This window comes from Podarcis muralis, chromosome 2, assembly GCF_964188315.1.
Source record: "Podarcis muralis chromosome 2, rPodMur119.hap1.1, whole genome shotgun sequence".
NCBI lineage: Eukaryota > Metazoa > Chordata > Lepidosauria > Squamata > Lacertidae > Podarcis > Podarcis muralis.
In genome coordinates, this window is record NC_135656.1 from 58057958 (window position 1) to 58073235 (window position 15278).

At 39.2% G+C, this 15278-nt stretch overlaps 1 protein-coding gene across 2 annotated transcripts in view; it reads left to right on the forward strand.

The window, feature by feature from the left end:
• Window positions 1-15278, forward strand: part of PCBD2 (pterin-4 alpha-carbinolamine dehydratase 2) — a 33093-nt gene continuing 17815 nt past the window's right edge. The window contains exons 1-2 of one of the 2 annotated variants that reach the window (XM_028718077.2): window positions 1-159; window positions 6462-6593. In XM_028718077.2, the coding sequence (XP_028573910.1) occupies window positions 64-159; window positions 6462-6593 (228 nt within the window). In that variant the 5' untranslated portion in view covers window positions 1-63. Of the gene's footprint in view, window positions 160-6460; window positions 6594-7728; window positions 7860-15278 lie in introns of those variants that run through there. The other variant, XM_028718080.2, reaches the window with a different exon arrangement.

Consider the following 15278-nt stretch of genomic DNA (forward strand, 5'->3'; position numbering starts at 1 on the left):
GCGGCGCATGCGCTTCCCCGTGGGAGGCGTCAGGTGGGCGGGCGGAGAAGCCACGCCGGAGCCATGCGAGGCGGCGCCTGGGCCGGCCTGAGGTGGCTGCGAGCGGGGCTGACGCCCGTGGCAGGACGAGTCAGCGGCAGAAGCGAGTGCTCCGCTATGGTGAGAGGTTGGGCGGCGAAGAAGGGAAGGGGAACTCGGAGGGACTCTCCCCACCCCGGCAGCAGCGTCACTTGGGCGGCGTTGGGCTTCGTTTCTTCACCCCCTCCCCGACTTCTCGGCCTCCCCTTCCGCGCAAAGTGGGTCCCGGGGACCTTTTGGTTTATACCCGCCCGTCCATTCATTCATAGTGGGATTCCTCCGTCAAGCATCGAGAGTGATTCCTTGGGCTTTCCCGCGCCCCACTTTCCGACCCAGCGAGGGAGGCTTGCACCAACTTTTGCTCTTTTTACGTTTGGGATTCGGAAAGCACGAGCCTTCCTTTGGAGAGAAAGTGCATTCAAATAGGTCTCCTGTGTTTGGTAACGTTTCCTACCAGATGAGCACTGAGGTGCCAAACCCAGTGCCTGGATTGTGCCATTTAAGATTTGGGAGGGGGATTCACGCGAAGGAATGCGCCCCTGTTTTCGGGGGATGGCGAGGCATTTCTGTGCACCGCAAGCTAGCAGGTCAGGGAGAACAGCAGGCTTAGAAGTCTTGACACACTGACCTTTCCTTTTCTGTGTTCCAAGTCCTGTGAGTTCAAGTCCACCTCCTGCCTGAATTCGTGCAGCTCAGACACAGGTTTACCATAACCACCTTAATGACAACTGGGCTGCATCGCATGGGGCACTTCCAGACTGTCATTTTTGGGAAGGATACAGTCACATACTGTATCTGTAAATTCATGTTGCACAGTTAACATTGATCTTGTGCAACGAACCTGCTCAACATCCTCCCCCCATAATTTTACACTGGAAAAATATAGAATAACAGTTGCTCGATTCAACTTCATATCATCTCTCTTGAAACAAATCAGAATAAATGCAGGTGCTTAGAAAATAGCCAATATAACCGAAAATATTTTTTTTTTTGTAACGGGTTTTTTCCACACATTAGTGTGAACACCAGATACTAAATGTAGTAAGCAGTGAATATCATGTATCAGTCAGCCCTGCAGTCACCCCTTCTGTAGGAAGAAGCAGGGAATTTTCACCAATGCAACATATTAGTGGCCTGGTGCATGTTTGTTTACTCAGAGGTAAAACTCACAGCCTTGAATTCAGAGGTACAAATGTCAAACTTATTTAAATTGGCAGGGAGCCTGTATGTTAGTTGCAGGCTCATCAGTACTGAATAATATTAAGGGATAAAGATAAGGCACATTTTGAACAATGCAGAGATATAGTATAATGAAATAAGAAACACTAGGAACCTATTGCTATTACACAGTGCATGGTAGATTACGTTTAAAGGTAAGAATTCCTCAAAATTGAACTCGTTTGTATCTCACCTTTCCTCCACTGAGCTCAGAATGGAAAAAAATATTTTCCCATTTTATTATTATAGCCTTAGGTACTTAGGCCGAGTAAGTGACTGACTTAAATTCACCCAGAGCGCTTCATGGGTGAGCAGAGACACCTGTGACTGTAGAAGCTCTTTTTAACATTTATTTTGCTCTAGGGAAATGCCTGGTGCCTCAAAATACAGAGAGCTTACCATTTGCAGTAGTAATTGAAACAGAAGAATAGAATAGATGAAATCAGGCATATAATTAAGGATTTGTGTCTGAATAATATTGACTTGTACTTGCATAAGAAGCAGAAAAATCAACTGCATATTCTTTCTGCCAGTTCTCTTTGATACAAATTTCCCTCCTTGACGGAGTAATTTATGGGGATGTTAGTTCAGTACAATTATACATGGTGCAAAATTCAGCAGTTTGGAAACTTCAGCATTTGTTTAAATGGCAGTGAGGGGACACCAAATATGTTTCTGGCCATAATTTTTGGCAAGTGGGACTTGAAAATGTGGGAGCAATTGTTGGTAAACACAAATTTGTATATGGTTATTTTGCATACCATGCCTTAAATATGTACTCAGTACATAATGTAACAACTAGACAGAGAATTTTATTAGCTAATAAAAATATGTAGTTCAGGATATATGTAGCCTACAAATAGGACCTGAGAGATGTGGGTTTGGGATCAGCCTCTCCAGTTTCAGCTGATTTTTGTCTCCCACAGTCTTGAAAGCGTCATTTGAGAATGAAAATTCATAATGAGTAAATCCACTACAATTAAATATTGCCAGTTTGGGGGGTAGGCAATGAACCTCTGGGTTTATATGAGGGAGTCATGCAGCCCTAAGAAGCCTGAGCTTTCCAGTGGTTTTAATCCCTCCTCAGCTTTCTTTATGATCAAAGTAGATTTCTATTATCAAGTACTTGTGATCATCATGTATTTCTTTCCATACCACAATCCACAAAATTGTACCCAAAGTGGCTCACAACATTCCGCCCATCTGGCTGGGTTTCCCCTGCCACTTTGGGCAGCTTCAAGCACATATAAAAACATAATAAAATGTTAAAATAATAAAATAATAAAAACATAATAAAACTTCCTGATGCAGGACTGTCTTCAGATGTCTTCCAAAGGTTGTATAGTTCTTTATCTCCTTGAGATCTGATGGGAAGGAGTTCCACAGGAAGGGCGCCACTGCCACAAATAACAACCACTTTTAATTTTCTTTAAAAATCATTTTATTGTAGGAGTCATTTGAATGTTTTAATTAGTAAACTTGGATTTGGAATTGGTTAGAAGAAAGTTGGGTCTAAGTAAAAATTGCAATAGGCTGTATCCTTGTGGTCTTTTTCAACTTTACAATGTTAGTCCTACTTAGATTCAACCCCTTGAAAATAATGAGCATGAAAAGGTTAGGTTCATTAATTTCATTGGGTCTCCTCTGAGTAGAACGTATTCAGCTACTACCCAGTGTTGGTTTGGGTTACACTTTGTAGTAAAATATTCATAGGTGTACAAATTGAAGACCTGGGATTTAGCCTTGACTGCCAGTGTGCCCTGTGTGCTTAAGTGAGTCATGTGACAGACTGGAACCTCAGATTCCTTCTTTGTACAAAGAAAAAAAAATACTGCCTTCCTATGCCACAGACGAGTTAGAGATCTAAATTAACTGCTGGCTTCCACAAATACATAGGAGAAACTTTCAAATAGACTAGTGTGACAAACTACCCAGACATGATTTTCCTGTGCAAAACTACTGAAAAAGGACATGGAATTTTGTAACATCAAAAGCAAACAGTATGTGGACATTGAATTGTCAATATTGGACAAGCAACTGAAACAGCCATACTTGACCCCGTGATCTTGTCATTGCATCCTACCTCATAACCGCTTTAAAGATGGTCAGCAAATAAAAGTGATCGATTATAAATAATCTGGGAAAGCTAATGACATCCACCGGACCTCCTATATCAGTAATTCAGGTATCAGAGTGATGTCAGAAAAGAATGGAAGGCTGACCAGTTATTTGATAACAGTGCCCTTTGGTTCAGACTCCATGAAAGCATTTGAAACCTAAGGCTTAAAATCATGATCCCCTTGCCCTGTTTATCCTCATATTCTTCACATTTGCTTATTATATTAAAGTATTGTTCAGGGTTTTTTTTAAAAAACACACACCCCTATGTAATTGGAAGTGAGAATCTTTTATTATTTTTATACAAAAAATATACACACAGAGACAAAACATAAGCTTGAAAAATATACTGCAATCTTATGCATGTCTACATAGATGTAAGCCTCATTAAGTTAAATGGGGCTTACTTTCATGTAAGTGGATTGTAGCCTAACTATATTAAATATCAATTAAGATTCCAAAATAAAAAAGAAGCATTCTTCTCTCTAAAGATAATTTATATTTTGAGAATAACTATCTCATCAACAAATCCTTTCACATTAAATTTGAATAGTAATTATTAACAGGCTAGATATAAAATTTGTCACCGGTCATTAGGCTTCCAAAATTTGTAATTACTACCAACCATTTAATATGCAGTTTATTTGATTAAAATATGTAGTTAATTTGATTAAAATATGCAGTTAATTTGATTAATTGTTAAAGGTTTAGTAAGAGATTTCTAAAACTTCAAAAGTAATCCTTACTGCAATAAATAAACAAACACATTCATACATATTGGACTCTGAATATTTTAAGGACATGAGAAATACAATACTATCATCTTGATAATGTAATGGCCATTCCATAATCACTTTCACTTGTTTCATCTTGTGCGCATGAGCAGTGCTGGAAAGATAATTGAAAGTATAATTGTGGAATATCTATAATTCTTTTTATAGAACCAGTGAAAGCATATTCCATTGCTAATAAGAAATCATTTAATCATGCTAAAGGGAGGGGTTATTTTTTGCTGCACAATTATGTTAACTACGGTAGGTTATTTGTTTTGTGAGGTATTTTTTTTTTTTGCTCTTTCATGTTAAGTAATGTCTTGATAAGTTTTGTACTTATTTGTTTATGTTTATTTTGGTGTCTACAAAATGTTTTGTAATAAAGGAAAATTTTAACAGCCTGTTTTGCTTTATATTATCATGAATCACTATTGAGACTTGAAATACAGTGCCATCTAGTGGGTAAGCTTAAATTTTCATGCAGCAAATGTAGCTGCTCAGATATAGGATTAATTTTTTAAAATTGTCCATGGCTGAAATATATATGAGTATGAGGTTGAATTTTGAGGTTTACAGTGTGATCTTATACATGTCTTCTCAGAAGTAAGTCTCGTTTACTTCATCGGGACTTACAGGTACATGGGTATAAAACTGGAGGCTTACAGTGCAACCCCACCCCATTACTCATAAGTAATGCATATTCTGAGAAAAATTCTGAATTTGGATATCAGAACATTTTTCAGCCCCAGTTTAACAGTGTGGGGTGCTTCTGTTCAAGATCTTCACTGTTCCATTCCATTTCCTCTCAGTTTTCCATTCACTCAGCATTCTGTGGGCACAGAACATGCTCATTGGGTGGTTTTGATGTTTGTGTGGAGTGAACACACCAATGCCCAGCACCAGATATATTAAAATCTAGCATATATCTATTCAGTTCTATGGGCAGCTGTCACTTGCATCTCTCGGAACATTTAAAAATAGCTCATTGGTTTGTATTCAGTGTTGGTCATTCTCAGAATACACCCACTGACTTGAATGGGTATGACTAAAATGTATTAATTTCAGTGGGTGTACCCTGAGCAGAATTTAGTTGACTATAAGTCAGGCATAGGCAAACTCGGCCCTCCAGATGTTTTGGGACTACAACTCCCATCATCCCTGACCACTGGTCCTGTTAGCTAGGGATGATGGGAGTTGTAGTCCCAAAAACGTCTGGAGGGCCGAGTTTGCCTGTGCCTGCTATAAGTCAATATGTGTAACCATCTTTGCCATATGTCATTGAAGTACATGGTTACTAACTTTTCAAAGATGGCTATTTCAGAATGAGCGAAAATAGTTGAACTCACAGGATTCTTTGGTTACTTCAGGACTTTTGATGTTGGATAGTTTGCAGATCACTCAGAGACAATTATAATAATACTGTAAGACAAAAGCACTTTTGACTACATACTTAATTCGGTATAATTTAAAACACCTCTGTTGAGTTGTATTGCTTTTAGAGTGAGAGAGATAAGCATATGCTTATATATTCCATTCAAACAAGTGGGATTTAAAAAGTGTTTAACTTTGGCAGGATCATGCACACAGCTTCTCATAATGTCAGCTTTAGAACACTAATAGCATATGTACATGTTTATTTGGAAGCAAATATCACTATATTCAATGGCACTTACTCCCTAGTTGAGAGTGTTAAGGATTCCACCTAAGATACATGTTAATTTAAAAGCAACACATGGGCAGACAAAGGAGCTGCCATAGTCCAACATCCCGTTCTTACAGTGGCCAACTAGGTGCTCATGGGAAACCTGTTAGCAGGACATGAGTGCAAGAGCACTTTCCTCACTTGTTCCCCAACAGCTGGTAGTCATACTGCGTCCAAACTTGGCGGTAGCACAGAGCAATTGTGGCCTTGGCCTAGGTCAGTGATGGGATGGCCAAACTTGGCCCTCAAGCTGTTTTGGGACTACAACTCCCACCATCTCTGACCACTGGTCCCGTTAGCTAGGGATGATGGGAGTTGTAGTCCCAAAACAGCTGGAGGGCCAAGTTTGGCCATCACTGACCTAGGTGCTGTATGTAAGTGGATGGAAATGGTTTGCCTGATACAAACATAATGACCTCATATAATACATTTTCTGTTAATGTCCTGCAGTATTTTCACTGTGACTACGCAAACCAGTATGGCAAAAAACACATTACAGCTTTTGAAAAGGAGCAGAACTTGGAAACCATGGTTTTGAAATCCATCCCCCCCCCCTTTGTCTACCTTGATAGTCTTCACAGCTTCACTGGTTGACTACGGAAGAAAGGAACCAAGTTTTACACGAGCTCAAAGCTTCAGGATGGTCCGAGCTGACTGAAAGGGATGCCATATACAAAGAATTCATTTTCAAAACTTTCAACCAGGTAAATACTTCATTATTGCTATTTTAAGGAAATGCATCTAGCTTATATTTTTACTTCTTAGCTACCGGAACCTGTTCTTCAAAGGCCAATCTATTATCACTTTAAAAGTATTGGCAAAATCCTGATCTGGGTTCCATAGATATCATTTCAGTTCTTAAGTGTTAAATCCCTGTTACAATGAATGAGCCAGTCTATACTTGAATGACTGGGGCAAGCCATTTTTAGCTCTGGATATTTATTGATGCCATACCTGATTTGAAGCTAATTAAACTTAGCTTGACTTCAGTTCATGTTGTCTGATTTTCAGAAAGAATTTGCATACTTCCTGCTGCTTTTTTCCTGTTCTAGCGGGATTCTGGAAAATAAGCTTCACCAGCAGAAAAGCATGCTTGGTTTCAGAAGGATTAGTTTGAACAAGGGAAGATTAAGTAACCCCATTGTGCCCACCAATTCTCCGATTTAAATTACTCTCACTGCTGTGTACCCATTTAGTATGACCCATATTCTAGCACACAAGTAGTCCGACCATCATGTTTAGTTAGGCACTGAAATGGTACTAGGAAGCAACTTGTGACATATAATTCTTTTGACTTAAATGTGGGTTAAAATGATCATTTTTTTTTTTTTTGCTTTTGGAGATAGATATAAATCTTTACAATTTCAGTTCCATGCTGTTGATAATATTTACTAGTACCCCAATGCTTTTAATTTATAGAAACTTCCCAAAGCTTGGGTTTGTCCACACACACAGAGAGAAAGCAGATCTAATAGATCTAACACAACCTATGCCTAAAACTCAGCTATGTATCAGTCGGTATAGTTTAAGGTCAGGATGTAAACGACCATATTCTTCCTCAAGTCAGTAAATCTTCAGTTTACAGAACATAATACAACTATTTAACAAAAGTCAGACAGCCAAGAAGTATAATTTCCTCAGTGAGCTTCACTTTGCCCTTTGCAGATGGCATAAAATCAGGTGTGTAAAAAGCTGACAAGTTGAAATGACATAAAAGGCATTTCAGATTTATTTGTTGCACATGATATTGAGTTGATTGATCTGTTCATTGAATTTTTATTGCTTTCACAGATAACACAAATGACATATGATGCTTAGAAAACTCTTTATTCATTCCAGGTTTTGAAGACTGTATATCAACAGATGTTAACATACCTTATTGCCAAAGTTTTGTAAGCCCATAGGAATATCTATTATTTTGTGTATTACATCCAGCAGAGGAAGAATGGACAGATTCTTTGCAAATCAGGGTAAATATGGGTCAGAGGTAGTTTACTTGGTAAAAGTTTTCACTGACAAGCTGTCAAGTTATGGATTTACGGAATTGTTCTAAAATACCATGCTTTAGAATTCTGACAATCTCTATATCTTCTACCAAGTTGTAAATATGGTACAACATCTTCCCTCCCCCTCCTTTTTTCCTTTGTGTCACGTCTTTTAGAAAATCAGCCTATAGGCAGGGACTATCTGGTTTTTCTTTATCTTACAAAAGCTACTCAGGGAGTCTTTTGGGCTGAAGGAAGAAGACATAAAAATGCTTTTAAATACGTAAGACCTATTGGCTTATGCTCGGACCATAGGTGAAGAATAAAAAGGTGGAATAGGAACTCATTTTCCCCCTTTTCTTTCATTGCTTTTAGATTATACTTACCATTATATTGCCTTTGATGTTGTGTCTGAACAATGCAGACATAGTCTTTTATCTTAAACTTGCTCATGTGACCATATCCTTTTCATCTGTGGGGAGAGGAATGATCAATGTGAATAGGATTCTTGCAGGTACATATAAATCTGATAGTAAAATCTTACCATAATAATATATGTTACTTAATATTTATATAGCACTCTTAGTTGTCCATTTTTAATCCATACAACCCAGGACTGAGGCTGTGAGAGAGTAGCTTGCTTAAGTTCATGGGTGACATAAGATTCAAACCAGGAAGTTCTTGATTCATAACTTGGTCTCCAACTACTACCCAAAAGAGTTCTGTATTTATGCACAGCCCACAGTGAAAAACCAGTCTCTAGAGCCGTGGTTCCCAATGTGGGGCACCTCCCCACACAGGGGGGCAATTTGATTTTTAAAGGGGGCAATTCGAGAATGAGTTATTAACAGTTAATGGCCTTTTAGGCTTCTTCCATGTGAATAGGAGTTCACTTTTTGAATAATAAGGGGGTGGCATCAGGATTTTAGAGATGCTTAGGTGGGGATGGCAAAAAAAAAAAAAAAGGTTGGGAACCACAGCTCTAGAGGAAAGCTAGCTCTTCATTTGAGCCAGGAAATATGGCTGTTGAAGAGCTGATTATATACATCCAAACAGAAAGAAGCTCTTTACACTTCCTTTTTTTGTCTATATTTTTTCTTTTTTAAAAAGGAACAGAAAAATTGGGAGAAACGACTATCTGTTACTTTCCTGTTTCATATGTAGGCAGTTCAGTAAGCTTCGCTGAAAATTACAGCTATAACTTGAATTTGTCGTCTCTTGTGGATTTTTTAAAAAGTACAAAACCCACATGCAGTTATCAATTAAAACCTAATTCATTATGTATCAGAATTCTGCAGTGCAGCATTCATTAACCCTATTTCCTCTCAGCGTGCATAACAAAAGTCTTGCAAACATCTAGACCAGAGAAGGTCAGTTTACCAGATGTTTGGAGATGAGACATCTCTGCTTTGCATCACCTCTTGTTTGTTTCTGATTGCATCCCAGTCTGTCTCTTGAAAAGGGCCATCATCACAAGGCTGGATTTCATCACAAAAGGAATACCCTTCAAAATCATGTGTTTGACTGGAAAGATTCTTCTCTGGGTTGTGTGTGTGTGTGTGTGTGTGTGTGTTTTGTAGGTAGCATAGAATATGATTACAGTTGAAAGGGTAGAGGAAACGGCGTTCCTTGAGTTTGGAAGTAGTTACGGAGTTTCTTCCTTTCTCCCATATTGTCAGCCAAGTTTCCTGTTTATTTTGGCCAAACGGCAGTAGAAGAGAGAAGGATATTTAGAAAAAGGGGCACATGTTGAAGATACACAGGACTGGCTGGGATACTTGAAGGCAGTTTACAAAAAACTACTATGTTTATTAAATAAAGGCTTCAAGTTAAAGACTTCATTTAGCTTTTGGTACCACTTTTTTGCGTCTTACAACTGATGTGAGAAAGTAAACCCTGTGAGTGTCAGGACTGTAGTTAATATGTTTTAACAGGGTGGTATTCCTGTTTGAAGACTCCTAGTCTGATTTTTAAGATGCATGACTAGGTTCTATTTCAGTCTTGTTAGATACATGAATAATCTAATGGAAGTAGGCTGCAGGCAGGTCGCCAATTCAGTTGTACAAAGAAATATGTTTCAGGAATCCCGCTGAGCTGAATTGAGTTTCCTGGAGAAGATTTTTCAGGATTCTTGACTTCATCTGCAGTGACTGTATTTCACAATCCTGAACCATAAGAATCATAGCGGATATCCCTTTATAACATTTCTTGTCATATATTTGTATAAAGGCTTGCACAGTATGCAGAGCAAACTAAATAGTAGTTTTGGTACTGAAGTTTTATTAACTGTCAATTCCTTAACTCCAGCAAGTTTGGTAACTTCTGAAAGCATACAGGTTTCTCTCAGTTGCCTGTATCCTATTAGGGTATTTTTTTGCACATTTGTAGGTGTCCTTGGGCCCATTAAATGATACTCTTCTCTAACTGAGATTTATAATTAATATTTTCTTATTTAGCATGGATTGATAGTATCTAATTCTCATAGTTTTGGAGAAATGTTTGAGATAATGCTGGTGAATGTTTCAGTCCAGCAACAGCAATCTGCACATAGAAATAGGTTTCCACGCATGGATTTGCTGTAGAGACACATCACACATGGGGTGCGGGGAAGAGTCCTGCTATTTGTGTGCAGTGCAGCAATTGAAGGAGAGGGAATTGTCTCCAAATCCTCTCAATAACGTGTCACTGAAAAACTTCACCCCACACAGTAGCTTCCATTAGCTGTTGAGTGGGTGGAGTAAGGAAAAAGGAAAGCATGAGGACCCTTTCCAGGCTAACGACTGAATGTTGTTAGGAGAGATTCCACACACAAGGCAGTTGCCTTGGGACACAGCAGCAGATTGCCTTGTGAACACAGCAGCAGATTGTATAGACACTTGTTGTGGTTGTCAAGCTCCTAGCATGTCTCTCAGTTTGGGACTTGAAGAATGTTGGATAGGGATTTATCTTGGTTTGCGCCACTGAACCAAATAATGCAAAGGGGAAAGCCACAGTCTGACACTCAAAAAGTAGAATTTAATAATCTGTATAAGATGACTGATATGTGTTGATTTGTTTGTTAATTGACGTTAAGGTAGAATTCCTGGTTTGGATCTTTTTCTACCCGTCCCCATCCCATCTAGCAGTATTTGCAAGAGTTGAGTCCTGATAGTAGCTCTGTGTTTTGGGGGTACTTATGCTGGTGGTGGCTCAAAAACCCAACAAGGCTTTCGGCTGAGTTTTTTGGGGGGGAAAGATTCAGGGCCATAGCTGTCAACATTTTCTTTTTTTAAAGGGAAATTCCCTTATTCCGAATAGGATTCCCCGCAAGAAAAGGGAAAAGTTGACAGCTATGTTCAGGGCTCTAGATTAGTTGTCTCCAATCTGTTCAGACCTGGGGCTCGCGTTTAACTCCAACATGCACTTGGGGGCCTATTTCTGAAATTTTCTTTAAATAGTTGTATGGTGGTAGTGCTGCTGTTGCAGACCCCTCTTGGATCATACCACAACCCAATAATGGGTCCCTCCAAGCCCACTAATTGAAAACCAGTCAGTGGTCAGGTGGCTGAGATGCTAGACAGGTATTTGGAGACAGTAATGGGCTTGATATGGGCCAATAAATTGAATCTGAACCCTGAAAAGACACAGGTATTGTGTGTTCCAAGTTCTCAAGGAAGTGGGTAGACTGCTTGTTTCAGGCAGAGTTGCATTCTCCTGGAAGGATCAGGTCCATACTCCTGGATCCCATATTGTCACTTGAGATCCACGTGGCCTTGGTAGCTAGGAGTACCTATTTGCAGCAACGGTTAGTTCACCAGACCTGGCTCCTTTTGGATAGAGATGACTTGGCCACATTGCCCCATGCTCTGGCAACTTCTGAACTGGATTATTGCAATGTGCTCCACATTAGGCTGCCCTTGAAGACAACTCAGAAACTTCAGCTCTTTTGAAATGCCATAGCCAGATTATTGGCAGGGGTTGCCTTTAGAACCCATGAAACCCTTGTTCTACAGTGGCTGCCAGTTCATTTCTGGTTCCAATTTAAGGTGCTCACACTAGTGTTTAAAGCTCTAAATTACTTAGGGCCCAAATGTTAGAGACCATCTCCTGTCCTACAGACCCTCTTGGGTGTTAGGATCAGCAGAGGGTACCCTCTTAATAGTTCCACCATGCTTTTAAGTTTTGAGTGGTGTTGACTCAGGGGAAGGCATTCTTTGTGGCAGCCTGTGAGTTGTGCAATTCCCTCCCCACAGATGTGGGTCTGGTGTCTTCATTGTACAGCTTTCAGTGAATGCTGAACATGCACCTCTTTATGCTGGCCTTTACCATCTGAGACGTGTTTTCAGCACCCACCTTATGTCTGCAATTTGTTTTAGCTGTTTTTAATACTGATTTGTAATTTGTTGTCACCTGCCCTGGGGACCCGCTGGTGAAGGGTAGGTCATTACATATTAGTAATAATAGATAGCCTCATTGCTACACATAGTCTACAATGCCATTTGTACTTAGCTGGAAATAAGCTCCATTGAACACAGTGGGACTTACTTCTTTGTAAGATTGCCTTGTTAATAGCTGCTAGCACCTGTTCCCTTGCTAACTACCACCAAAATAGAATTGCTTTGGCAGACTGCGCATGGCATTCTGTGTGTGCACTAGGGCTTTTTAGGCCCCCCCTTGGAATCTCTCTTGCCAAAGCTGCTTCTGAAAGTCAGGAGACGGCTCCCCCCCATGACGACATTCAGTGTCAACACAACCACAAGTTGGCAACCCCTCTTTATGTTCTTGGGGCTCTTTTGATCTTGGCCTTTGAATTCTGCAAAAGCACAGCTATTGCAGTTATACACGCTTTATAAAATGTGAATACTTCGGAGCACAGAGCGCAAGTTGAAGAATTTAATTCTCCCCACGTGGAACTTAGAACTTTTCGGCTGAGGGACAACCAGCTCTGCTTATAAGCGGAGCATTAGGGGTGACCTAGATGGACTGGTAGTATTCTTCATGTGTGGTGATGGCTTCTTGGCATAAGGTGCTGGGTTTTATTTATTTATTTTTATCTCTACTTAATTAAGTACCATGAAGGGAATACTTCTCTTAGTTTGTGGTACTAGAATTCTTTGGCATAGGTTTTTAATTAATTGGCAGCTTCCTGGAGTCAGCTATTCCTTAAATGTAGGTCAGCTTGCTGTTTAAAACAATTAAGTCCTTGGGAACTTACTTGATTTTGGATACATTCTTCCCTTACCCCGCCACTCTGTAACTTTCTCATCACATCCCTTTGTCTTCTCTGTTGATCAAAGTCGAGTCAAGTTGTTTTTATGGGCATAGTCCGAATATTTCATAGCTGTCTTGCAATACTTAATCCTTTGGCTCTTTGACTGAAAAATGTCTACGCCTTTTTATGTACTGAAAACATAATATCTTTTAGCCTACAACCTGCAAACTTAAAATGAATTTTATGTCAAATATTCATTTGTGGGCCACATCTCTTGCTTTTTATATGCCACAGTGGCCTTGTGTTTCCCTCCCCTCCATTGTCTGATAGTGAGGTCATTTCTAGTCCTCTGAGAAACTTTATTCCCAGCCAGATGCGGCCCATATATTAAAAGTAGCACCTGTGGCTAATATCACAGCAGCTTACCATAAATTTACATGGTAACCAGGATTATATCTGTCAAGACTGTTAGAAATGTCTAGATTTAATTTGATTTCCAGTATTGAAGGGGTTCTCCTAACATTTTGCTTCATAACTATATTTTTTAAAGTTTTAAAAATCACTCCACTGTTAAGGTTTTTACGGCACTCCCAGCACCCATTAAGTTGATTTGTTAAATGGAGGTCAGAGTAATGCAACTTGGCTGTATTAGGATCGGAAACAAAAGCATTTGTGACAAATTTAGCCCTTTTGCGTGAATCTTCTTGGAGTCACACCAGTGATTGCTTTTGGGTGTACCTTGTGTCGGATGTGCTTCTTTTCTAAAGAAGAGCACTGAAGATCTGATAGGTTGACCATTCAAAAGCCAAGTTCATTTTCATGGCTTTCAGTAGATTCATTGTCTTAGTTGCTCCCATTTTATACTGTTGCACTTGATTACCTTTTGAATGAGTTTTATATCCACCTACGTTGGGCCTGTGTTTTTCATATGTTTTTTCCTGAGCCGCCTCATTTCCCATTATCCTGAGTCCTCTGCCATATGCTGTGATTTGCGCACCTGCAAAGTTTATAACAGTAATTCTTTGGGTAGTTAGGTTGATGGGTAGCCTCCCTGTATACAGGGATAAAGTAGCCGATTTGCTATAAATCAAGGTTATTTACGAGCAGTGTTTGAAAGTGGAGAAAAACCTCTGTATTTGAAAATGGTGGTTGAATATTGAACTTCTGGTTTCTGTACCTGTTTGAGGTTATTTCTTTTATGAAAAGCTGGTGGTAAAATTTCCAGGACTCAAAGATATCAATTCACAGGTGCAAAAGTATCAAAACCTTAGTGCAAGAGTAGACTGGTAATACAATTCTAAGCATATATATATATATATATATATATATATATATATATATATGTGTGTGTGTGTGTGTGTGTGTGTGTGTGTGTATATATGTATATATATATATGAAAAACAAGTAGTTCTGACGTGACCAGATTCTCTTTTGGTTTATAACTTCTCATTGGGTGAGTAAATAACAATCTTGTATCAGACTCAAAAGATTGCAGGGCAAAGGTTTAGCTGTGAGACCTGGAAGCTTTCCATCCATTTGTAATTTTAACATGCTGCTAGTGCCAAAAGCTAATTTTCTGGGTGATGATTAAGTGAACTTTAAAATTAACCATTTATCATTTCTTCTGTCTTGAGAGAAAGACTAGGAAACTGGTAAACCTGATCAACATGGTTGTTTTTTTTTAAAAAATAATAATTTTATTATGAAATTTGACATTGTTTTTCCTTGTAATAGGAGAATTTATGAAGTTCCACAGGTTGTTGCAGTTGTCTGCATTCAAATGCTTAACTTCACAGCATTCAGAGTGTCAATGGTAGTCAAAAGCATCTCTAAAAATGCTTGAGTCTGTTAAAAGACCTAAGGTCAAGGCAACATTCATCCCTATGTGCAGTTAGTTTAAAAACAATATCAGCTCCCCCCCCATTTAAACAATAGAACTTTCACGCTACATTGGTAGCTCTATTTTCATAAGGGTGTACTTGCACCAGCAGAAACCTGCTTCATCTCAGTTGGTCTGAATGCAATGTAATGAACAGAGTAGTACAGAAGAGCAGAGCTTTAGCGCTAATGCAGCTATTGCAGAAAACCACTTCTGAGTGAGAGGGCAGGTGTGAAACTACCCCATGTGAGTCCCATTCTTTCTGTCTGTAGTTGTTCCACCAGTGACAGATTCCAAAGTTGCATACTTTCTCAAGATTTCATTTCAAAATACA